The sequence below is a fragment of the Dunckerocampus dactyliophorus genome, chromosome 18 (assembly GCF_027744805.1).
Source record: "Dunckerocampus dactyliophorus isolate RoL2022-P2 chromosome 18, RoL_Ddac_1.1, whole genome shotgun sequence".
Taxonomy (NCBI): Eukaryota; Metazoa; Chordata; class Actinopteri; order Syngnathiformes; family Syngnathidae; genus Dunckerocampus; species Dunckerocampus dactyliophorus.
This window is the reverse complement of record NC_072836.1, coordinates 6,003,727-6,028,111: the sequence shown is the minus strand read 5'-3', so window position 1 is coordinate 6,028,111 and position 24,385 is coordinate 6,003,727. Positions and strand designations below refer to the sequence as shown.

General features: G+C 42.4%; 2 protein-coding genes across 2 annotated transcripts in view; both read right to left on the bottom strand.

Annotated features, from left to right (window-relative positions):
* Positions 1–35: 35 nt before the first annotated feature.
* Positions 36–3,026, bottom strand: hcrt (hypocretin (orexin) neuropeptide precursor). The gene is made up of 2 exons (XM_054760226.1): positions 1,666–3,026; positions 36–1,063 (listed from the first exon to the last, which is right to left on the bottom strand). The coding sequence occupies exons 1-2, from the start codon at positions 1,807–1,809 to the stop codon at positions 704–706; spliced, it is 504 nt and encodes a 167-aa protein (XP_054616201.1). The 5' UTR covers positions 1,810–3,026; the 3' UTR covers positions 36–703.
* A 163-nt stretch (positions 3,027–3,189) lies between these two features.
* plcl5 (phospholipase C like 5) overlaps positions 3,190–24,385 on the bottom strand; it is a 61,504-nt gene continuing 40,308 nt past the window's right edge. Inside the window, exons 2-6 of the mRNA XM_054760212.1 lie at positions 21,673–24,159; positions 17,812–18,015; positions 16,091–16,166; positions 9,109–9,218; positions 3,190–6,314 (exon numbers count right to left, since the gene is read on the bottom strand). Of these exons, the coding sequence (XP_054616187.1) occupies positions 5,913–6,314; positions 9,109–9,218; positions 16,091–16,166; positions 17,812–18,015; positions 21,673–24,159 (3,279 nt within the window). The 3' untranslated portion in view covers positions 3,190–5,912. The remainder of the gene's footprint in view (positions 6,315–9,108; positions 9,219–16,090; positions 16,167–17,811; positions 18,016–21,672; positions 24,160–24,385) is intronic.

Here is a 24,385-nt window from a genome sequence, read left to right as displayed (position 1 = left end):
ATATTCAAATGTTTCTGTCTGTATGTCAGCTCTGGTTATTTATTAATTAATTTCTGAACATATGACACGATTTACCAACATTGTAATCCAGACTTTTTTTTTTAAACAAATTCAGCCAAAAACGCACTCCGTGTCAAATTGTGCGACCCGTATATACGTCGTATTACGGTAAATCCAGATACTGTATTCAATTACGCCGTCGCAGTAAATCAAAAATACATTTATTCATTTGGGTATTACTATTGTTTTCTTAAGCCAATTACAATAATAATTTTGTAATAATTATTCATGTTAAACTTCGTAGGTACACCTGTACCATCTAACGTGAACTTTCACAAAGATGCTCAGTTTTCCGGGTGGTGGTAGTTTGCACTGAGGTGTTTCTAATTTATTGGTTACCTGACATACGGAGATACATGACAGGGGCAAAATATTAGCAACAGCTGTCAAAGGACAATCACAATAACACATTATGAAACTCATACTTGTTGGCATTTTCCATAAAGCTGTTGTAATATTATGAATACAATAAACAGAATATTATTGCTTGTAGTAACAATAAAGTAAAAGATATTGACATGCATGAATAATGGTATGTTGTCAGTGTTGCATTTTATTACATGTAAGACACACTATGTACAATATTACATTGCAGTGCCATACTGTCGTATTTATAAGAAGTCCCAGGATGCTTTGCAGAACATCAAATAGGCAAAGGAGTGACAGTGACGTCCGACGGGGGCGCCCACGGCGCATAGTGACCTTTGACTCCTGGCTGGGCCCTCCTGCCCATGGTCAGGATGCCAGCCGAGCGGTCCGTGGACTCGTGGAGGAGCTGCTGCAGGCGACTTTGGAAGGTGTGCTCGTCCTGCGTGCGCTTGCCCAGAGTCAGGATGCCGGCCGAGGCGTCGCCCAACACCGTTTCGGTCCCGCCCGAGCGACACAGAAACAGGTGGAGGCGACACGGGCGAGAGGGCTGCCTGCAGCACTCGCTGGACACACCGTGGGCATCGCAGAGCGCCGCCTGGGACTGCAGCAGAAGCAGAAGAAGAACCAGGACCTTCTGTGGGGGAAACAAAGGTAAGTACTAACTTAACTGCACTTTCTCATCAGCATTTATTTTGAATTATTAAAGAAAAATACATACTGTGTGTGTGTATAAATATATGCTTTACATTGTAAACAATTAGTTTTTTATGGTAACTTGAATACGAGGTGGTTTGGTTATCTGCAGGTGCTGGAGTGCTATGACTCCAGCAGAGGGTGCTGTCTCACAAGTCAAACTCACTCAACATTTTCCAGCGGGAAGATGCTTTCACAAGACATGATGTTGTGTAGCTACACGTTTTGTAAGTACAATACTCTATACTGTATGCCTGAAATTCCTTCTTAATGTGTAAAACTGAATTTAGAATGTGTTTAATAACGATATACTGTATACAGACACACATATACATTTACATGTATAGATGCATAAATACACATATACTGTACATACGTACATGTGTATATACATACATATACAAACAGGATCTACATACTTAATACAGTATATACACACATATAATCATGCATATACATCCATACGCTGTAAGAAATGAATGACTACTGTAAACAAAAATACATTAAAAAAACACTAGTATAAAAAGGAAAAAGCCGTCTTACCTTGTTAGAGGAGTGCGACCCAGCCAGGTGTTGCAATTTGGGGGTGAACCACCTCATCTTCTGTGGGCTGTAAGAGGGAGGCATCTGCTTGTTCATCCTCCCCGGAGAAAGATACCTTTTATACCTTGTCTTAGCACATGCCATTTGGACGTCATTTGGACCCCCTTCTAGAAGCTGTTCCCTTGCTCATCTGCCTGCCATTCATTTGCGGTCATCTCCACGACTCTTGTTTGCAAAGCTTTTGTTCGCATCCAGGTATGTCTTTGTGGAGGCATGCCAGCGGCTTATTAAGACATACTGCTGATGGGGAGTTGTGATGGAGACAGGTTCATTAGCTAACGGTGACACTGAGGTCAACAGGTATTCAAATCACACGCCATGCCCTTTATAAGCTAGTTGAATAGCAAAGCTAATTAGGGCTTTCTGTGCATTATTCACCATTGGGACTAATCCAAAATAGCAAGTGCACACATCATGCAGCTTAGTTATTTTGGGCCCAGGACTCATTTGATCTGATGGGCCATCCTTTCAATGCATCTACAATGATAAACATGCTTCATAAACATGCTTCATGAACATAAACATACTTCCTGTCTTCTGCACTGGTGGAGAACAGCAAACTTGACCCTCTCAGTAACCATAAAATATTAGCAACAACTCTCACCATGATGCTACAGCTATTTTGTGCAAGTGTATGTGATGTTGTGGGCCATTAGTGTCAAGTGCGTAAAAGGATTTTGCCATATCAAGTCCAGGAATGTTCACTGACTCAACTGCAGAAAGTATCATTGATCCAGGTGAGTTACCTACCTCTGCATGCATTTTAAAATGTTGGCTGTGGGTATGAAAGTCATGCGTGTTCTATTTGCTGTGCTGTTGTTTACAATTGACACAAATGACTGCGTTTTTGTCATATAAAAGGCCACAAAGTACCAGGAACGAGGTGTAAAACTCGTGTGTGTTACCATATTTTGTCACGTAAAAGCCAGGACTGTTTATTTACTCAACTGCAGAAAGTACCGGGTGTATACTGCAAAGGAAAAATGTACAAATGCATTTTAAAAAATAATTTATATTTTGTCATTTTGTCACAAATAAGGTTATTTAATTAAAATATCTTGCGATATATATTTTTAAATTACATTCAATATATTTTTATATCATATAAATTATGCTAAATATAATCCCTGGGAAAAAAATCATTTTTTTCTATGAACTACAAGTAAAACTCACACAAAAACAGAACAAAAAAATCTCAAACTAAGCTAAACTCCACTGTAAACAACAGCTTTACAGATGCCACGTGGGCTCGGCGGGGGGCATGTCTGAATGACCGCTTAAAGACACGTGGTCGTATTATTTGGAGTGGGGCGCTGAGTTATTCAAGTGGCCCAAGCCCCTGGCGTTTCATTGAGGCACGGTGTCTGTTTGAGCGGAGGCCACTAACCGAGGCGTTTGCAGCATCCTGCCTAAAGAAGAAAGAAAATATCCACAAAGTGCATCAATCACCACAATAAGACGGCATAAACAATGACGCCGCTTTTAATGGGTCACTATGACAGAATCCACACGCGTTTTGCAGTGATACACACCTGTTTCAAATGATCAGCATCATTACCTTTTTGGACCCTGGCGCTGTGGCGCTAACCCGTAAATCCCTCATTGCAGTCCCACGTGCTTAAAGTGCGCCGGGTGTCCAAACAATCACATATGTGGAATTAATAGTTAAAAAAGTTAGAATATCCATACAACTAACGATAATTAGAATCATTCATGTCTACACCCGTCCTTATGGCAATATATATATCTATATATCTATATATAGCATCCCTTCTTACATTTGAAATGAGTTTACATCTAGATTCACGATACTCTGTGGTGACCCTCGACATTTAAAGGGCAGTTTTCCAGTTGTGGTTGGGTGGGGCAACATCGCCCCCTGGAGGAGAACTCATAAAAAGAGGAGTTCAAATCCTGGTAATTCATTTCTGATGGTTGAAAAATGTCGATCGCAGGTTGAAGAACAAAATAGGGAAACTGGGCTTGGTTCCTGGAGAGAGGCCCAAACCCTCCCTGGGGAGGGTGTGCCACTCCAGGAATCAATATTATTTAAAAATGCTGTGAAGAAGGATGCCAGAGGAAGAGGAAAAGCCCAAAAAATGTGTAGAAATACAAATTAAAAAAAACTGGAGGCGTGTCCAAAGGCAAAGTGTGATCCAATGAAAAGCAGTCATGAGGTGCAGCCTGTACCCACAGAGGATAGAAAGTGGAGGTGCTTGGGAAAAAAAATCAAAGTGTCGCTCCAAGAGGGAGAGACAAGGGAGAACTTTGGAGAGAGCTGAAGAAGACGACGAGGAGCGCGAAACTAAAGCTCCGTCCACACAGCCAACGGTATTTGAAAAAACAGGACACAAGCCAGTGCATTTGCAGGTGACCAAAGCAACAGGTGGCGCTATAGCCCCCAAGCGTACGGGCGCATTTGAGGAAAACGCACAAGAACACAGACAAATCAAGGGGGGGGAAGGAAAATATTGTAAATTGTCAAATTAAAGTCTTAACTGCAGAGTTTCCTTTTGTTGCCCGGTGTGGTCTAACCGCCGTGGTGGAAAACACGTTGGAATTAACAGCTGTGACCGTAAGCAACCTCCTGATGTTTTTTTTTTTTTTTTAATTAACGCTACAAGATAGATGAGTGGTCAGCATCCAGCAGCTTTGTCTACCTCTGCATGCGCTTTAAAATGTCCACAATGGGTGTGGAAGTCATGCGTGTTGCACTTGTAGTACTGTTGAACTCAACAGCAGTATTAATGCTGGCAGAGCAGTTTGCTCTGTACCGCTATTACAACATTGGTTCTGTTGTTGCTGCGTTGTAGTAATATACTTGCTCATAAAAAAACATGTGTCAAAGAGAGCAATGTTTTCTCATGCACGCCGAAACATTATTTAAGTTTAAAAATGTATACAGTATGTAAGAGGTTTCACGTATGGAAAACAACAAGCCTCGTTTCAATTATCACCTGCGTCCAATTGACACCCGAATAAATCCTGCAACTCAAACACATTTACCATTTACCAACTTTGAATTTCGAAATTGCTAATACTTTGAATAAAATCTAGCCAGCATAGAAACCTTGTTTATGGCTTTCTAAATACGTTTTTTACCATTATGAGAGCCCTGTAGACATGAAATAACACCCCTATATTCACCTTCACACCGCTATTATTCCTCATTTATACAACTCTCATGCGCCGGCTACGGGATCACTGCAGGGACGCAAGAGACGGCCGGCGCTTTAAGCTTAGCAAGCCAGCGATTAAACTAGTTTGCCTCGAATTTATTATTCTAAACTCTAAACTAAAGTGTTTCAAACGGAGCGGGAACAAAGGACAAAGTAAGACACCAAAAAGTTACCACTTCCACACGGAATGGGAGGAGAACTTCACTATTTAATGTCAGACATATCATGGCTGACTACATGCAGTGCACGTCTCATCAATGTAACATTACTGATGCCTAGTGACCAGAGTACTACATATAACTTATCCTTCAATATTTTTTGGCTAATAATAGCCCCTAGTGCCCTGCGATTGGCTGGCGACCAGTCAGCTGGGATAGGCTCCAGCCTACCCCCACAACCCTAATGAGGAGAAGCGGCATAGAAAATGGATGGATGGAATAGTCCATAGTTCACCACGCAACAGACGTCATTAATTCATTCATTCATTTTCAAAAAACCCGATAGGGTGAGGGAGCGATGTTCAAAGCGCGATGTAGATGTAGCGAGGGACGATTCTAAGAGGAAAATAGGGAAATTTGAGATGCGCTACACGTTTTTACCAAATTTGAAAGGTTTGCAGTGAACACGCAGTATGTTACGTTTACAACTTGCACAGCCTTTTCATGTTTTATTTTGGCAAAAGTACAAAAGCGAAACGGATGAGACTCATTGCCCGTGGACAAAAGAGCAAAAACACTGGTTGAAACACGTGTGTCTGTGTGGACATGGACTAAAATGCAAATGCATGACAGTGGACAATCTGGTCGCGTTGTCTTTGTCAGCTCTCTCTCCAACGCTAACCTTTCACACTTGCGTCTCGCTTCTCACGCGGCGACCCTTCCTCGCCGTCATCATCATCGCCATCATCATCTGCTCCATCTCCCTTTCTTTACCGTCCCCGCTCGCCACTTCCTCCATACTTTCTCCCTCGTCCGTCCCCTTGGCGTCTCTGTGGATACAGGCTGCGGGTCAGCAGGTTGCCGCGGGATCACCGCTGAACGCCTCCTTCTCCAAGATGGAGTCCATACGGCCGGCCGCTCTCTGGAACTGGGGTAGGTCCGGGGGAGGATTGTACGCTGGAGGTTTTGGAACACTTTGAAGCAGAGGGAGGGGTGTCAGCGGGGAATGAGGAGGTCCGGTCTGGGCTTGAGTCTGTGACTGGGGCATCAGTGAAGGCTGCTGTGGAGGGGTCTTGGCCTGAGGGTGGTGCTGTTGCATATGGAGGGGGTGGGGGTGGTGAGGATGAAGAGGCTGCGGCTGGGGGGAGGAGGCTCCATTCTTACTGAGCCCACAGGACTGAGCCGCACAGTGGATTTGCCGCAGGGTGTCCAGGGCCTCGCTCTTTGCATGCTTCAACAGGTCTGCCTGGCCCTGCAATCAGATAGGAGAAATATTAGAACATTCTGAATTGTTCTCAGTTAAACAGTGGAACTTCGGCTTCTGTATGCCCCGATAGGTTTGTGGGATCGCCAACTCCAGATTAAAAAACTGAATTAAAAAAAAAAAAAACATTCTCAGCTTCAATTCATGAAGCGTAACAAAATGGAATGACTTTATAAGGGAAGTACAGGTGGCAAGATACACCAGGGGGCAGTGTTACCCCACTAAATAAAAGTACAGCACTTTGGCCCCTTTCCAGTTCACCCTCCCTGAGTTGGTGAAGAATGCATTCATGTAGTGATAATGTCCAACAACATTTCTGCTGACTGTTTACATAAGTTTACATGAAGCTACGGTCCTCGCAGGTCAGCGTGGACCGGCAGAAACCGCCATGAGTGGATCATCGCTCCCAGATTAAAAGACATGAAAAGACATGTTCTTCCGGCACATTTCCATCACCCATCAAGCCCCTCATCTTTCCTGTGGCTTCCAAAATGTGAGTGTGCATATTTTACTTCACCTGGTACTGACCCGCCACGCTTCATCGTAGTGAACCGCTACAAGCCTGATGCGTTGAAGCGCACATCTCAAAAATGTCAGTCTGACCCCCAGCAGGCTGAGTAAAGAAAGGTTGTACGCTGGTGCTGCAGGTGGCCTTTCACATGAGACTCCCCGACACGCGAGCATGAATAAATTATGTTTAAAAAAAAAAAAAATTATATAAGTCGTGACTCACCGGGCATAAAATAAGACAGCGACATGCTCGGCCTGCGCTGCCAGAGAGCCATCCAGACCCGCTTATTCGGGTGCCTGTGGTCATTCATGGGGAGGGGGGGATAAACCCAAGTAGCGAGCAAAATCCCCGCACTTTATCCTCATTAAATCCCTAATCCCCCCCACTCCTTGTTTGCACAAATAAGACCTTCTCAGTAATGGTAGCTGGACATTTGTCTTAAAGATGCTGCAGATGAAGCACAGTTAATGGGGATTGTTCTTAAAAATAGACACAATTATACTTATTACTTTCTCTCTGCTCTTTTAGACTTTCTGCAGAATGTGGCTTTCACCAACTTTATAACGCTGCTGCACAGTAAAACAATTGATGTGGGAGCTCCACATTTAAAAACAGAATTGACTCATCATGTAATAGTTTGTTTTGGACAAGGCCACACTGGCTGCAAAATCTTTTTTCTAATAATAATTACAGACAAGCTGATGCTCTTGCAGGGATCAGAACAAAGCAGAGTGGGAATGTTTTGGAACAGCCTGTCTTTAGTAATGAAACATCACAAAGTACACAGAAAGAACATATCTTTTAGTTACGACTCTTTAGTGATGGCTTGTTAACAGTAGGATCCTAGATAGAATGTTTGGTAAAAACAACAAGTAAATACAGTCATCCCACGCTATATCGTGGTTCGAATATTGCTCCCTCACTATATCGCAAATTTAAAAAAAATAAGAAGTTTTGTGGTTGACTATGGTTGACTATTAGTTCAAATATATTCTAAGACAAGTTATGTGTAGTGTTCTGGTCACTGGGCATTAGTAATGTTATGCAACATGACGTTAGATTACATTACCTTTCACACTGCATGGAGACTGGCTACTGAGCCAGCAGAGCCGAACCGACATGCCATGGCTGAGACCAAATGGGAAAAAAGGTTCTCCTCTCATTCCGGGTGGAAGTGGTAAGTTTTTGGCTTCTTTGTCCTTCTTCCCCACTTCATTTGAAACATTTTAAGTTTAGAATAAGTAAATTGGAGAGGCTAACTAGTTAGCCTGCTAGCTTGCGATGTTAGCAGCAGCTGTCTTTTATGCCCTTGCAGTGATCCTGTAGCCTGCGCAATGTGATGTAAAGAAAGAATAGGAGTGTAAAAGTGACATTATTTGACTACATGGCTCTAATAATGTTAAAACCTGCATTTAGAAAGTCATAAACAGGTTTTCTATGCTCTAACTACAAAAATATTCAGGTTATTAATATTGAATCCTACTTTGTGGAAATTCATTTGTCATGGTCTGGTCTGGAGCCAATCAACTGCAATAAGCGAGGGACAACTGTACTGCTGAAATTGTCTACCATTGCCTCTTTTATAAGTAAGCGTTTGAGTGCCTCTTCTCTTAAAAAGAGGAGCAAACAAATGAGGGGGATGATAGATTTTTCTCACACTTGCTGCTCATCAACAGGCCGTAGGGACACATATTACTGTTGGAACGTCATTAAAAAAGTCACTTTTGCATAACAGGGGATCTTTAATCATTTTGCTATGAAACTTTTGATGCATTAATGAAAAGCTTCTTCAACAGTGCAGATGTCACCTTATCCTTTGGGGATCATAACACCATTTTTTTACTAGACAAATTTAATGTAAAAATAAAGTCCAGAGATGCTCTGGATTTTTATTGAAAAAAAGCATCCATCTCTGTGGCATTCGCCCAAGAAGCTCAGTTAAAGGAGCTCCTCCACTCAAGACTAAATGATTTCAGGGTGATGTGGCGGAGATAAAAATATCCCGGCTGCTCTGTCGTCTTCACTTAGCCGAGCGCCCCCTCTGTGCAGCGGAGTGCCTGAGCAGCATGTGGTGCTTTATCTCTTCATATATCAAGGCCGGTATTCATAAAGGCAGTGGGGGCAACCTCTTGGCCACAGCGGGGGGGCGGCAGACGGAGGCGAGCGCACCATGCACGAAGCATCAATAAGACGGCAGCGTCTACAAATACTACACTAGTTTGTAAGCTTGTCATGGTGTGTTCAGACCTGAATGTTTTGGTTGCGTCTCACCTTGAGCACTGTGATGTTCCACGCGTAGCTCTCCATGGCCTTCTGCAGCTTACGACCTTTCAGACCCTCCTTTGCGCCGATGCAATGGAGGTCCTCGTGGAAGTCCAGACCTGCACACAAATATCCACAAACAGGTGACGTGTTGATAGAGTGTACTTCAATAAACACTGGACTCTTTATTAGGCAAACTAGACCAAGGTTCTTAAAAACTCCAGTGCTCCAGTTTTATAAAGGATCTCTGACGAGCAGTTTTACAGTAAGTGCATAAAAACAGCAGAGAGCTCCTGTCATGTAGAAAATCTTTGACAAGCATTTTTGCAGTAAGCACCTAAAAAAAGGAGCGCGCTTTTGTCATATAAAGGATCTTTGACTAGCGTTTTCGCAGTGGGGACTTAAAAATAGCAGAGCGCTCCTTTCATAGAGGATCTTTGGCCAAGGATTTGCAATCGGTCTTTCAAAACAACAGAACTCTGCTGTCACGTAGAGGATCTTTGACTTGCATTTTTGCTGTCGGTACTAGCTAAAGGAAAACGCTTTTATCATAAGAGATCTCTGACTTTGGCCGTGGGGTTGTCCTGTCATAAAGAGCAGCAGGAGTCCCCCCTCTCCAGGTCATGTGGGAGTGAGCGGAAAACTTTTGGGTGCAATGATTTAAAAAACCCAAAATTGTAAATAACAACATAATATTCTATGTAAATGCATAGCAATTTTTGAAAAAATCATTTTTGCATATTTATGTTGTTTTGTTTCATTGTGTTTCAGCAAGCAGCAACCCTTCTCACTCGTCCTTGAACGCACCATAGTCTTCTTTCACTCGTATTGTTGCTGACGCTGTGTGGTAATGCATAAAGGTAAGATTTGATGATGTTATTGAGTGCTAATGTGCATATGTTCGGTGCACAAATTCATGCTAGGCAAATTGCAACCGCAATAATTAACAAATTGTTGAATGAATACCTCTCTGTTTGAGCTCTTGTATTAGATTGTGTACCTAATGTGGTTGGTACATGGGGACAGCGTCCAATTCCATCCCAGAATATGATCACAGAGATTTTCCTGGCCAACAATGACCTTACAAAAGGCAGACAGAGACCAGGACATCTTTATCGCTTGGATTTTCGTGTTAATGGAATCGCCATCAAGTGGCTTCCAATCAGAGGGAGGGAGCAGGGGGAGGGGGTGTTGCCGCGGGGAAGAGAAGAGGGGGGACGTCAACTAATAAGTCAGGAAGGCAGCAGCTATTAGACTTAAAGCACACACAATGAACATGGATTGGATAATCTCCAAGCTGAATGCAAAAAGAAGCGCCCAATCCAACTTGATAGAAATGCATCTTCACCCTCAAGGGGATGAACAGTTGGAGCACACTGGAGCACAGATTCTGGCAAATTTACAGAATTCAATTTACAGTAAGTGTACGATACAAATCAATGCAATGACACCGACCCACAAATCACAGCAACTCTGACCTTGGGCAACTCTCTGCAGGCGTGTTTAAGTCGGAGATGGATAGCCGTTATCACAACCGAGTGTGTAATTGGTCTTTTAAAACCATAAACATGTGCAGCATCTGAGGTTTATGTCACAAAGATGCTTTTCCCCTTCATTAAATCGGGCCTTTGAGCTAAGCTCGGCTGTGGGAGGTAGACAGGCTTAAGCTTGCAGGGAGATAACAGCCTCAATAGCGAGCACACCGGCAATATGTTGCTAAATTGTTGTGGATTTGTAGTAAAATGTACTGCCTACGCTAAGAATGTTCGCTTTTCATTACAAAGGATCCTATCTTGGTGCGTAATTATTTTAGTTTTTTTAAATGGTAACCTGAGACGTTTTTTATGATGTGTCGGGCGTTTATCATGCATGTTCCAATGAAATACGTCATTTTTGATACAATCATTTCTTTTTAAACAAAAAACAACAATCGGCTAGGTTGTTTGATTGATTATCAACAAGAAAAATAATGAAAATCACATTTTTAAAAATAATATTGTTGGCCCAAAAAAAATCGTAACATAAAATAAATTAATACGTGTATAAAAAAAAAAGAAATACTGTATATAAATAATAATAATAATAAGAAAAAATAAGAAAAAAATTAGAATAAAAATAAAGGAAAAAAAATCCAATCTTGACATCATAAAAAAACTCTTATGACATCATAATTTCTTTTTTCATTCATTCATTCATTTTCTATACCACTTGTCCTCACTAGGATCGTAGGGGTATGCTGGAGCCTATCCCAGCTGACTTTAGGCGAGGGGCAGAGTACACCCTGGAGTGGTTGCCAGCCAATCGCAGACATTTTCTTTTTTTTTAAATAACCCAAATATCTCTTTTGAATGTTAATGAACAAAATTGACTATGTTTACAAATCCAAAACTGAAAATGAAAAGAAAAAGGCTGTCGTCAGGTTGTAAATGTTTGTGTAAGACTTGGCGGGGGTCTACGCTATGTATGCATTATTTTTTTGTGTGTGCTAATTTTGGATGTTTTTAGACCGCTATCTCATATGCTGCCTTTCTTACATTTGATGTGTCATTTGTGAGCAACCTTTTCAGCGGTGATGTGTGCAGCCACTGGATACACAAGCACAGACATGCACACACATTGGAGGTAGCATCTGGAGGAGCCCCTCTGTGCACCCCAGCTGTCCATGTGCCATCCTGTTAAATGTGTGAGTGATGGCGAGGCGTCAATCGTGCCTTTGGGCTGGGGGTTTGGGGGAGGGGGAAGAAGGGGTAAATCATCCAACACCTCTCCGTTCTCATCAACACGTCACTGCCTCACTGGCCAAATTAAACTGAGCCGCACAGACTGCGACTGACCACAACACGCACACAGGACGAGACAAAGCGTCCTAATGTAAGCACCGCTCTGAAAGGATCGCTCAGCTTGATGCAAATTCCTATTTTTAATAATGCATGCTCTACAGGATGAATACCCTCCTTGTTTAACCCTTGATTGTTATCTGGTGCTGTGAAAGGAAGCAGTGTTGAAGTATGCCATAGTTTCAATTACCTTCATGCTGACATGCATGGGATGAATGACTTTATAACATCCCCCCCCCTCCCCCCCCCCCCCCCCCCCCCCCACACACACACACCCAAAGACTATTTCATTGTAGTTTATACAGCTCATGAACTTTTGTGAGGGAGGCTTTGGGCGGATGCGGGTCTCGTCTTTGTGACGAGGACATCATCGGTTGCTTTCGCTCAGCACATAATGAATTCTCCTTAGTCAGAGGCTCATACGACACTGTGGCTTTGTGTAAATAGATTCAGGCATGTATTTTTATTGGAGGGGGGGCGCAGCAGGTGCGGTAGGGCGGTTGCGAGTAGGCGCTAAGTAAAGTGCATTTATGTGTGACATGCAGCTGAGGCCCCCCGAGGGTCTGACGCTCCGCCTCTGTGCTTCAGTGCATCGAGATTACATAAAAATGTACGCTGTGTTAGAACATGGGGGGTTTGATGTGAACACATTTTTGACAATCAATTAGACGTTAATTAATGAAGTATGTAGATTTTATTAGTGTTAATATTAATGTTCATTTTTACTGGTAGAAAGGCCAGCAAGGGGGATGTGGAATTACTGACATGCTAACTTGCCAGCCTGGGGAACCTCACTCCATTTAATTTCCTGCTATTAATGCTGTTTACAAAACGTTTCTGTGCCAAACGCCACTGTCTTCATTAAGGATTAGCATGAAATGCCATAGGAACAACTTGCTCTTTTACTTTCTCCGTATCACATTTAGGCAGCCTATATTACCAACTACCAACTTACCAACTATTTTGGTACTACTATTGGTATTACTTGTTTTTGTAAATTATTTCTATTCATTATTTTCTCATATGAATTTTTACCACATAAAGTATCTTTTTCCATAATAACATCTTTATCCCTGGGAGAAAGCTATCACCATTTTTAACAATGAATCATTAGTACATGCCAGCCTATAGCAAGGAGGCTCAGAGCTAATTGAATGTTGAAGTGACAGCTAAAGTGAAATATTAGCACTTCAACTTGTAAATGCAGTCAAGAGACATTCATTAAAAAAGCTACAAAGCCAAGAGGGGTGTGGAATTACTGACATGACAACTTGGCCAGCCTGGGGAACCTCAGTCAATTTCATATCTTTCTATTAATGTTGTTTACAAAACATTTCTGTGCCAAACGCCACTCTCTTCATTAAGGATTAGCATGAAATGCTGTAGGAACCGCTTGCTCTTTTACTTCCTCTGCAGCCCGTTTAGGCAGCAAACTATCTTGGCCCTGATTACTTGTTTTGTTTTATTCATTATTTTTGCATATGAATTGTTACTGGCAAAAAGGCCAGAGAAAGTATGTTTTTCCATAATAACATCTTTATTCTTGGAAAGAAGCTAACACCATTTTTAACAATTAAACATTAGTACATGCCAGCGGATAGCAAGGAGGTTCAGTCATGGGGAGTGTGGAATTGTTGACAGGCTAACTTGGGGGAACCTCACTTCATTCACTTTCCTTCTATTAATGTTGTGGGTTTATACAAAACATTTCTGTTCCAAACCTCTCTCTCTTTTCTTAGGATTAGCATTAAATGTTGTTGGAACCACTCCAGAACATTCTTTCAATTCCTGTTTCGATTTCCTCCACAGCCCGTTTAGGCAGTAACCTATCTTGGCCCTAATTACTTGCGTCCTCTGCTAGCCACTGCATCAAAAGGTAGCACTTATGCAACATAAACCAGATTGTAAGGACATCCTCAAGACAGAGGCTGCAAGTGTTGACATCCGAGTGCCTTGCTAATGATAAAAAGGCCCTCTTTGCCAAGAGAGAAGCAGCGATCTGAGCATCACCGTCTTCCTCCTCCTGTCCCCACTCTGCCGCGATGTTTTAAAGCTGTGCTTAAACTACTACACTCTTTGCCTCCTTTTGAAGACGGTAGCAGCGCCACACCACGGGACCTTCGGCCCCCCAGGAACAGCTCTGTGATTGAAGCCCCAGTGTTCAGCCCACCTGGAAGCGTAATTGCAGTTCCAACGCCTTGGCTAGTTGGGGGTGGGATTGAAGCATTTTGTGTGTGCGTGACACCAGGGGAGTGCGGCTCCACACAGGAGCCTTAAATTGGTTTATCGGACTTGGGATTTCGGGTTAGAATTAGACGGAGAGACAGCTTTTCTCGTCTAATGTGGGGTTTTTATACATTCAGTAAGCGACATACTGTATATCACTGCTGTCTAGCAAATTTTCAAGAGTGCCCTACAAAGTGTTATTATTAGTAGTAGCAGTAGTAGTTAGTAGTAGTAGTACCCACAGTACTTGATAGTTTATCTTTCTAACATTTGTTTGCAACGTGTTCTTGAATGTTTTATAATGCTTATCATTAAAATGCGTTATTATCATTATGCTCACTAATTATTTGTCCTTTTTTAGACATTATGTTAACTTGAAAACATGTTACGTTGACTTCTATAACAAGTGAACAAATAAAGTGGTGGATATTATCATCATTCCCTTTGTCATTAACATTTTTTTGTTTACTTGTCAGATTCTGCAAAAACTGCAAAAAGGATTTTGGTGGTGGTCGAGATAACGGTAAGTCTCTAAGAACATATGCTCCTGCTCCAACTACGAAGGTGCTGATCCAATTAACCATTGTTTGCTTTGGTGTAGCTTTGAACTCTACTGAGTGCCCTTCCAGTTGTAATATTCTAATCACATTTCCCCAGCTATTGAGGATAGAATGGTCGAATGGTTCATATCGACCCTGTGTCTTGTGTCTTTTGCCACACGAGTTTTGAAGTCCTCCATATGTCGTATTCATGGCAGCTGTGTGCTCTCTGTCCTTCAGGATGAACTCAAAAAAACCAAAACACTCTCCTGATGCTCATCTTTGCCATCCCCTCCCCCACCTTCAAGCCCACATCTCTCTCCATCAGCACTATTCATTTCTCAGCTCTCCACATAGGTCCGTGCTCTCTCCTTTCTCTCTCTGCTGCAGCCCTTTGTGATGTGTGTGTGTCTTGTTCATTGTCTTCACCTGCCCACTGACACGACCAACACTCAATGCTGAGTCACACAACGTGCTGTTGACAACCGCGGCGTTGTCATGGGGGTGGGAGTAGACATAGGCTCTATGGACAAAAGCACTGAGACAGTACACCTACAGGACGTGATAATGGCAGAACATATGTATAAAGGACCTTGCTTTGTGCACTGGGATCAGAAACAGGCTCCCAAATTGTCCAAAATGTCTGATAAGATGAAATATTAAGAATTCAGGAACTTAGCCCAAACCTTGATTGGCTTCTAATTAGTGCTGTAACAGTACAGAAATTCCTAATAACATTTTTCTGGATTATATATATTGAGTATGGTACGTACCAAGTGGTATTGTTTTGCATTTTGTTCCCTTACGGTACCGAAAATGAACCAAACCATGACCAAAACTGAGGTACGTGCCGAACTGTGACTACGGTGTACCATTGCAACCCTAATTCTAACTAAGAGGCGTGTCCCAATACTTTGTATTCACATAGTGCACCCTGGTCATTCTCTTTGTTTTAGCATGTACACACCAGAATTGACACTTTTATAGCGTCCTATCGTGCCATTGTCATTTTATGTTTCTGTCTTTAGCCAATTTGAAGCACTCGGGCGCTAAGTGATCTTGTCCCTGAGTTGCACACAGCAGCTCCTCATTGTGCTGCTGTCTGCTTCACGGCTTCAAGTGTCATTAGACAGAAGAAGCCGGAAGCTGCTTGAATGATCTCAAGACATTGGCCTAGTGGGTTTTTTGTGTGTGGTTACATCACTAAAGAAAAAATCAAATCTATCACTTGTAAAATACATGGGACATACATAGGTTGCTGTAATGTAAAACAAATTACATTCATTTTACATTCTGCTTCTTCCTACTCCTTTTCGGACATGTTGATGCAACTCTGTTAAACATCTTTGAAACAAACACAACCATTACCAGCTAAAAAGTGTCACGTACCTGCACGTTGTGCTTGAACCAGCTTGGAGTAGACCACATCAGCGGACTCGATCAGTGTTCTGCTGGTTTGGATCATCTGGGTAACACAGAAACGCTTATTCTTCAGGTCAAAATTAGACTTGTTTTCCCTACAGCAGCGGAGCAATACATCTTCTACATCTTCCAGATCTCCTGACTGTGTGCCCAACATGCTAACCACTAGGCCATGGTGCGGGCCCCAAGTAAAAAACATAGTATATACAATACATAGTGTTCAATGAACGTGTACTGTATGTATTTTTAGATGGTGGGAGGAAGTCAAAGCGTGCTTAGAAAACCTGCGCAAGCACATGTAACTCCACAATCGAATCCAGGACCTTCTTGCTGTGACGCACCAGTGCTACTAGCTGTACTCACAGGCATCCTTCCCTGCATGCTCTCACAAAACAACCGTGTGGACTGGAGCGTGAGAGATGCTCTGACAGTGCCAAGCCTTACAAAAAAAAGGGAGAGCGGGGGGCTACGTCGATGACAGCGGAACCCATCGTGGGCGTTAGTGGCAGGAGTGCAATCGACCTGAGCCAGCATGTGGACGCAACAACCTGGCGAAACCTCTCTAGCAGCCAAAACACAGAGACAAGAAATTGTGATAGTCTTCTTTTAAGTGGGTCAGTGGCCAACCAGCTGCAGCAGGTGGCGCTGCACCACAATGGCAAGATTGCATAGGAGTGTACTGTACTTTACCTAATAAAGTGTCTGAAAACACAACCCAAAACCTTCTAGATTGCACTTTTTGTTCAATTCGATAGGGCATAATAAGCAATTAATAGATCACTAACAATTCTCTTGTTTGTAAGGAAATGGCTATTAATTGTGTCTTGAAGCAATTGCGGCAAAGTGCAGCGCACTACTTGGGTGCAACCAGCAGAGGCACTGTTGATTCAGACCCAAATAAAGATAGCCATCATATTTGGTAACAAGAAAAATACATGTCACAGCCAATCGGCAATGAAGGAAAAATGAAACACAATAAAAAAAATTAAATTATGCTGGCATATAACTATCATTAATCATTTATATATATGATAAAAAAACATATTTTACAGTATTTTTCTGGGGTTACAATTTAGAATTTCCAAGAATTTGAATGAATGCCCTTTAAAAAGTTATTATTATCATTATTATTGTTGTGGTTTTTATTAGTCTTTCAAGGCTTCTTTTAGGTATTAAGGCAGGGGAGTCCCAACTTTTTCATCAAGGGCCACATACTGAAATATTAAAAGGATGCGGGGGCCATTTTTATATTTTGAATAATGTAAAAATCCAACGTAGACATGCTGAGAAAATATATACATATTTTTTTTTAAAAAAGAGCCTGCATGTCAGTTTTGTTTTATAGGTGACAAACAGTAGCAATATTAGTGTCAACAGTTCAACTTTTCATAAATTTTGCTGTTAATTTTGTTGTTTAACTATAATTTAAATGTTTAAATGTAATGTAATAATTAATAACTTCATGAATTAATAATAATACTATTAAAATGATTAATAATAAATACATACAAATGCATACATTAAAAATGTGCTGCAGACCAATAAAAAACAAAGGCTTGCACTTTGGGTCAGAGTGAAGCAGTGACCAACCAGGTCCAGCAGGTGGCGCTGCACTAAGATGGCTAGACTGCAGACCGGTGTACTGTACCTAGTGACATACCTGCAGAGAAAGGTTAAATGTAGCTTACCATGTCGTAGGCATTGAGAACTTTGCGCAGCAGCTCCGGCACAAGTCCTTGAGCCTCCATGGTGGGGTAGGTCTCACTCAGGTCCACAGTCACCTGCAGAGAGCGCTCGCTGTTCATCAGCCACGTGGACACGGTCAGGATGCACTGCTTCATGTTGGCTGCAGGCGTCAGGCCACAGAGCTCCTTGAAGGACACCATAGCATTCTGGAGGGGACAGGGGGATACAATGTAGGCTACAGTGAATGTCCTTGTGATTAGGAAGCAAATTGTCTTTATTGCAAGGGCAAAGCATTGGGCAGTGTCAAGAACAGCTCTCTGTGCCTGAGCATGACCTTGACTGAGACAATTTAATGACAGGACACAAACAGGACAAGATGAGCGGCGCTTGTTTGTCTAATGGTGACAGCAAAATGATCAGTTTGCCTTCAAGTCACACCGCCTGCTCGCCAGCTTGGAGCCCATCGCTGTTAGTCATTCCCTTTTGGCCAGACTTCCACGTTCTCACGTTATGTTGTATTATTATTATTATTATTGTTATTATTATTATTATTATTATTATTATTATTTTCATTATTCTCCATCGCATTTGCTTTGCCCACTCAAATATTCAGATCCAATCTGTTTGTCCGCCTTGATAGCTTGCTAAAGTCAGGTTTTCTTAATAGGATTGTTATTATAATGGCGTTTTAGGAAAGATCATTTGTATTCATCTTTCAGCGGCTAGCGTGAAGGGTTTGCATCGGCCGTCCTGCATAATTGATGGACCACACTAAAGCAAAATGTTTGTCTTATTCATACGTATGTTTACACACCATTGGGACAAAAGTATTGGGACAACAGGCCAACAACACCCAAAGGATCAAATAATTAACTGCACTTTTTTTTTAATCTTTAGCTTTTGTGGCTCAGAACAGGTGTTAAAAGAAGAATGGACAACTTTCATTATTTGGTTGTTATCAAATCTAAGGTGAAACCTAAAGTTGTTTATTTACATTGCCCGATTAACAATTGTTAACAAGTAAGAATGGGTAAAAAATGGCAAATTTCTCAACAGGTTCCACTGATCTTCTGGCTTCATTTCGACATTTCAGTCTGCGTGCATCCCATCGGTCATCTTGATTTACATGACAGAAACAACAACAAATTGGAGATAGAGTTAGTGAATGAAGGCCCAGAAGCAAATAAACTTTGTATTTAATATCCAGTCCACACTCATAGCGCTGTGGGAACCAGCCGTCTCACTGGGTGAGACCTGCAGAAGAATCTGGACCCACCAGTCCATGTCCCAAATGGACGTGCTGTGTCACAGTGTCACCTTTGTGGATGCCCGGTGGACAAAAGATGGCATCTGTATGCTGAACATAGACTACAGTGGACTAAACAGGAAGCAGCTCTGTTGTGTGATTACATGTGTGCATGAAGCTTGAAGCATGATATGTTTGTGTACGTCCCAAAGTGGTCGTATGGTTCGGTTTATTTGTGTTCATTGTGCTCTGTGCATTTGTTTTGAGTTGTGCAATAAAAAATCCACGGTAGTGTTGCGAAACCCAACAAGAGGCTTGTGTTTTTAATTACAAGCCCACCCCCCCGCTCCCCACATTCCCCAATGGAAGCTTTGTGTCGTCCCGTACAACACTAGTTCTTTTGTTTCTGTTTCTATGTATCTTTCTGCTCTGCCTCAGTGGGAAGTTGCATGAAGAGGAGGTGGTTGTCAGATCAGCCTATGGGTGAACACCATTAGATTTAAATGCTATCAGCTGGCATCTCTACACGGGCTGGTACTTTCCTGGTACTATTGGTTGAAATGTGACTAACAGTCACATACAGCACTCACTGCGTTACTATCAGTGGTGATTTTGTATTAGTGGTGGTTTGGTACTTTACAATATGATACTTTTCCCACGAAAAAAGGCTGAAAAAGACAGGTCATCTCATATTTGGGGCCTAGACATATACTGTATACATTGTCAAGTTTGTCAAGCAGCTAAAAAAAAATGTATACTTTTTTATTGCAGTTCCCTAATATTGAAATAAAATAAAAAAAAATAAATAGAAAGAAAAATGTAGTATTTTTTTGTCTTTGTATATTTTTATACTTGGGTCAATGCTAATGCTGTCTAAACAAATATTTCTACTAATGAAAATGCTGTTTTTGGAGAATAATTGCAATTCTTAATGGAAACTTTTTTTTCTTGCCGGATGTCCCTGTCCTTTCCTTACTGTGTCTCAAATGTGCCTTTTTCAAAATATATTGATAAAAAAGTGAGCCCCATGAATTCTGCCAAGCAAACAAAGTGGCGGTGGGTTAAAAATAATTTTAGCAATTTTATGTTGCTAAAAAATATTTAATTAATTAAATTTAATCGTGATGCATTCAGAATTGTGCTGTTTAGTATTCTGGTCTCTTTGTTCTTGTATAAAAACTTGGAAACTTTGCTGTTGGAGGTAGCATGTACTTTCTTAGCAGAGCTTAGACGCCATGAAGGACAATTTTCTTGCTCAGTTTAGGATTTAATCTTTGCTCCACAAATTTCAGCAAACACTCCAGAGTAGCTGTGGTTTGCCATCTGGGTTGTTGGCACTCGGCCCTGTGGCCCAGTCTGGACCCACGTAGCAGGTTCTGCACAACTGGCCACTACAAAGCCTTCACCGACGTGTTTTTTTTTTGTTTTTTTTTACATTTTAAAAAAGGTGTTTCTTTTATTTATCGCCTTCAAGGTCTTTCCCCTCTTTCATTTATTTGTACTTTTATCTCCTCATTTCAAAAAGACACATTTCCATTTCAATCGAAAATAGAACGTTTGGCTTTGTGGGCAGAAGAAGCACCAGAGGTGTTTGATTGGGTGAAACAATCAAGCGTTTGCCTACTAGATCCAATTCAAATGCAATGACAACTGTTGCTGTGACACAAAAGACAAGACATGTCAAAGATTTGCAATGGGTCAAATGAGGAAAAAGGGATGGGATTTATCCTTCAGTCTTCACAGGGCAGATTCCAACATGCACTGACTATAAGACATTTGTTTCTGAGACATGGCGGTCCTCATCTTCATTTTGCTCTCAGCTGGTGGTAGTTTTAAAGTAGTTCTCTAAATGCTTAGCAACGCAGACCTTTCCCCTTGGTGGTAATTGTCCCTCATTAATGATTACACTATTCATACACAGACTAATTGCATACCAATGTCGCTTTATTGCTGCTCTCTTATACAACATTAATGGAGCACAATTAGCCGCGAGGCTCTATGCACACAACCGTGAAGTGACGTGAGTCCAGTCAGATCACTTCACGTCGAGTTGGACTATGCAACGTGCTTACTTAGTGAGAAAGGGAACATTGTCTGGCTTAATGTATCAATTAAAAAAATTGATGTTTTTTTTCAATAAGGACATGTTTCCTTCACAATAATGATGCTTGTGTCTTGCTTCCGAAATCATTTATTATGAGAGCCACATGCTCAAACATGAATTGAGGAGAAAGAAGCAAAGTGGTGAGAAAGAAGGACCGTTGCGTCACCAACAAATTACTGAAGGTCTGCATTGTTGCACTTTCCTAAAAAGAAACCTTATAAACTATTATATATTATTTAATATTTACATGTTTCTTTATTTCTTTTCACTGTTTGAGAATTGCACTTATTGGAGAATTGCGTAGAAGCAGTTTGCAGTTTATTTTGTTGTTTTAAAATGTTTTAAAAATCATCAAAGCTATTTACACAAAAGCTAAGCAGTTCTTTGTTCTGTATTTTGTTCCCTTACTGTACCACAAATGAAGCGTGACCGTAGAACCGAGGTTTGCACCAAACCATAATTATGTAGCATTACACCCTGACTGTGCAGTACAGGTAAACTGTATATCCTTACCTGTACATTTTCTCTGAGGTCTGTGGCCTCCCTAAGCGGCTGTGTAGAAGCTCTGAAAAGTTCATCGACCACTTTGATCCCAGTGGTCTTAGTGTTGGTGTACTCCCGTGCTTTCCTCCCCTTCATGACGGATATACCTCTCTTGTGGGCCTTCCCTCCACCCCGTCTGTTGGTGATGGCCACGTGGACAAACAGTGTTGTGTTGGGTAGGAACTCGCCTGTCAGAGACTGTAAGGGGACGTGCCTATATCCGGGCTGCAGGCACTCAAACGGGATGGTGTACTGACCGATGAACTCGTCCCCGATGTAGTCATCATCCAGAACCACAAAGCGCAAGACTGCCAGTTCAGGTAGGTTTATCTGGAATTCAAAGCTCTCATCAAAAATGGGGTTGTCGCCATTCTGGGACATGGTCTTGGTTCTTTGCTCGGCACAATCAGCTGGGATGCCATGAATCTCCACGTATATGTACGGCTCCACCACGTCACCCTTAGCTGCAGAGCCGCGGGGCTTAGGCAGGTTCTGCCCACTGATGACCTTAATGTGAAGGAGCTGAGCGGACACCCCTGGCAAGGAATCCCGAGCATTGGCACTGAAGTAAGACACCTCCTCCCTCATGATGGCCGGCCGCAACACATACCCACAGTTACCATTTTGACGGAACCAGCCCAGGTTGAGGTCCATCATCAAGCCGGGTGTCTGGTAGTTCATGGCCACAATCTGGCAGCCACACTTCCAGAAGTCTTGGGGGTTCATGTTGCTGGCATCAATCCTCATTGGTGTGGGGTACACTCTGGAGAGAAAGCGCTTGTTGTAGCAGACAAACTCCTCTGGGAACTCATTGGCAAACCTGTTGGCATCCACCTCATTAAAGGAGCAAATCTCCCAGTATTTTTGGTCCCTTTTTGATGTCTCGAAGTCTCTGAACTGGACTGACTTGCACAGAGATACAAGGTCAGAGAGCTCCTTGCACAGCCTGAGCCTTTTGTAACCCAAACCATTAAGATGGTCTCTGTCATCTACTCCCACCCTTCTGGACATCTCTAGACCTTCTTCCTCCTCTGTCACATCCCCCTCGGGGTCAGTGCAGCTGGGCTCTAGCCTCTTACCCTTGAGGAGAATTTTACCCTTGAGTTTCTCAGGAGAGGGTAGGTAGTTTTCATCTTTGTTGGGGGAATCAACAAATAGCTTATCTCCTAGAATCTTTTTCATGTGTTGGGCCATGACCCTCTGCTGAGGGATGGAGCAATGAGCCACCAAGCAGAGAATGAGGGGATACTCAGAGCTCTCAAAGGCATATTGGTTGATGATATCCAAAACCTTGGAGAACGCAAGCTGTGAAGCCACAGAGCTACCTACATACACCACTGGCTCATTATCAGGGCCATCCCACACAATGACCTCGATGCTGCGACAACCCATTCTGAGAACACGAATGTAGCTGCTGATGTCTGACGAACCCCAGAAGTGGTCTTCCAGAAGGGAGGCATTATGTGAAGAGTTGATGTAGTAGTGGGACAAGGGCTGAGTCATATCCTGGCACACACGTTTGTGCTGGGGGTCAAAGATGTGGCACTCAGAGGAGAGGAGGTAGTGTGTAAAGCCATCGATGGAGAGGTAAATCTTTTCCCTGCCTTCGGAAGATGGTTCGTATTTTAGAACCATATCCCTGCACATGTCCTCCGATACGCCTTCTACACCTTGCTCCACCTCCACAAAAAGCATCAGGTCTTTACAGTCCAGGTACTCCTTGTTACTGGAGAACTGCATCAGCAAGAAGAAAATTTCTGGGCGCGTGCACAGCTCACAGTAGCCCTCCACAAAGGTGTCCATGTTAATTGCCTCTCCATATTCGTCTTTCTCTTTCTGGAGTTCCTTGAACTTGAGTTCTATTCTCGACTCTTTCATTCCAGGATTGAGCCCCTTGATAATCTGAGTGGCCCTGAAAAGGTCTATGTGTCCTTCTTTTTCCATGTCTGCCAGCTCAAACACAGAGCTAATCCAAGATGTTCGTAGACTCGGTTGGCTGGATTCCACCATGTCCACGGTGTGTCGGCCATAAGACACCAAATATCTCAGGCCCATCACCCAGGTGCTGACCACATCAGCTGTACTGGCAACCAAATCCAGCGACTCGTAGTTGTCCCCGTAGATGATTGAGAAGGCGCATTCATCTGGGAACTGATCTGAGAGGCCATTGCTGCGAAGGACTGGGGTCTTCTTCCCTAATCGAACCTCCTTGATGCTTTTGATCTCAAGCTTGGCCTTCTCAGAGTCCTTTTTGGAAGGCTCCCAGCGGAGCCAGTGCATGTCCGGATCCAGCAGGAAGTATCGGTTGTACATGCGTGAGTTGGAGCGCACTTTTTTCATCTCACAGCCCTCCATCATGAAAGCCATGCAGGCCGCCGTGCTGTTGATCTTACGGTCGCTTGGCATCGAGCTGAAGGAGACCGTCTTCTTCCTCACCTGCTTCTGCTTGGATCCGTCCTGCAAGCAAACAAACATGCCATGTCATTTTTCAATATAGTGAAAAGTACAAATACATAACCTCGACCTAAAAAGTCCCTATACCTGACTTCATAAGATCCTTTCTATACTAAGCTTATTTTACTAAATTATTCTGTGGGTCTTCAGAATTATGGACTAGGGAGGGCAGGCTTCTTCGTTCACTATTTTTCTGTATATTTTGTATATGATGTCACCACCAAGCTCT

Bases quoted from the DNA above. Each gene is read 5' to 3' on its own strand.
- hcrt (XM_054760226.1), bottom strand. From the start codon at position 1,809: ATGGCATGTGCTAAGACAAGGTATAAAAGGTATCTTTCTCCGGGGAGG. The intron at 1,064-1,665 runs GTAAGACGGCTT...TTTCCCCCACAG, and splicing joins GGTCGCACTCCTCTAACAAG to AAGGTCCTGGTTCTTCTTCT.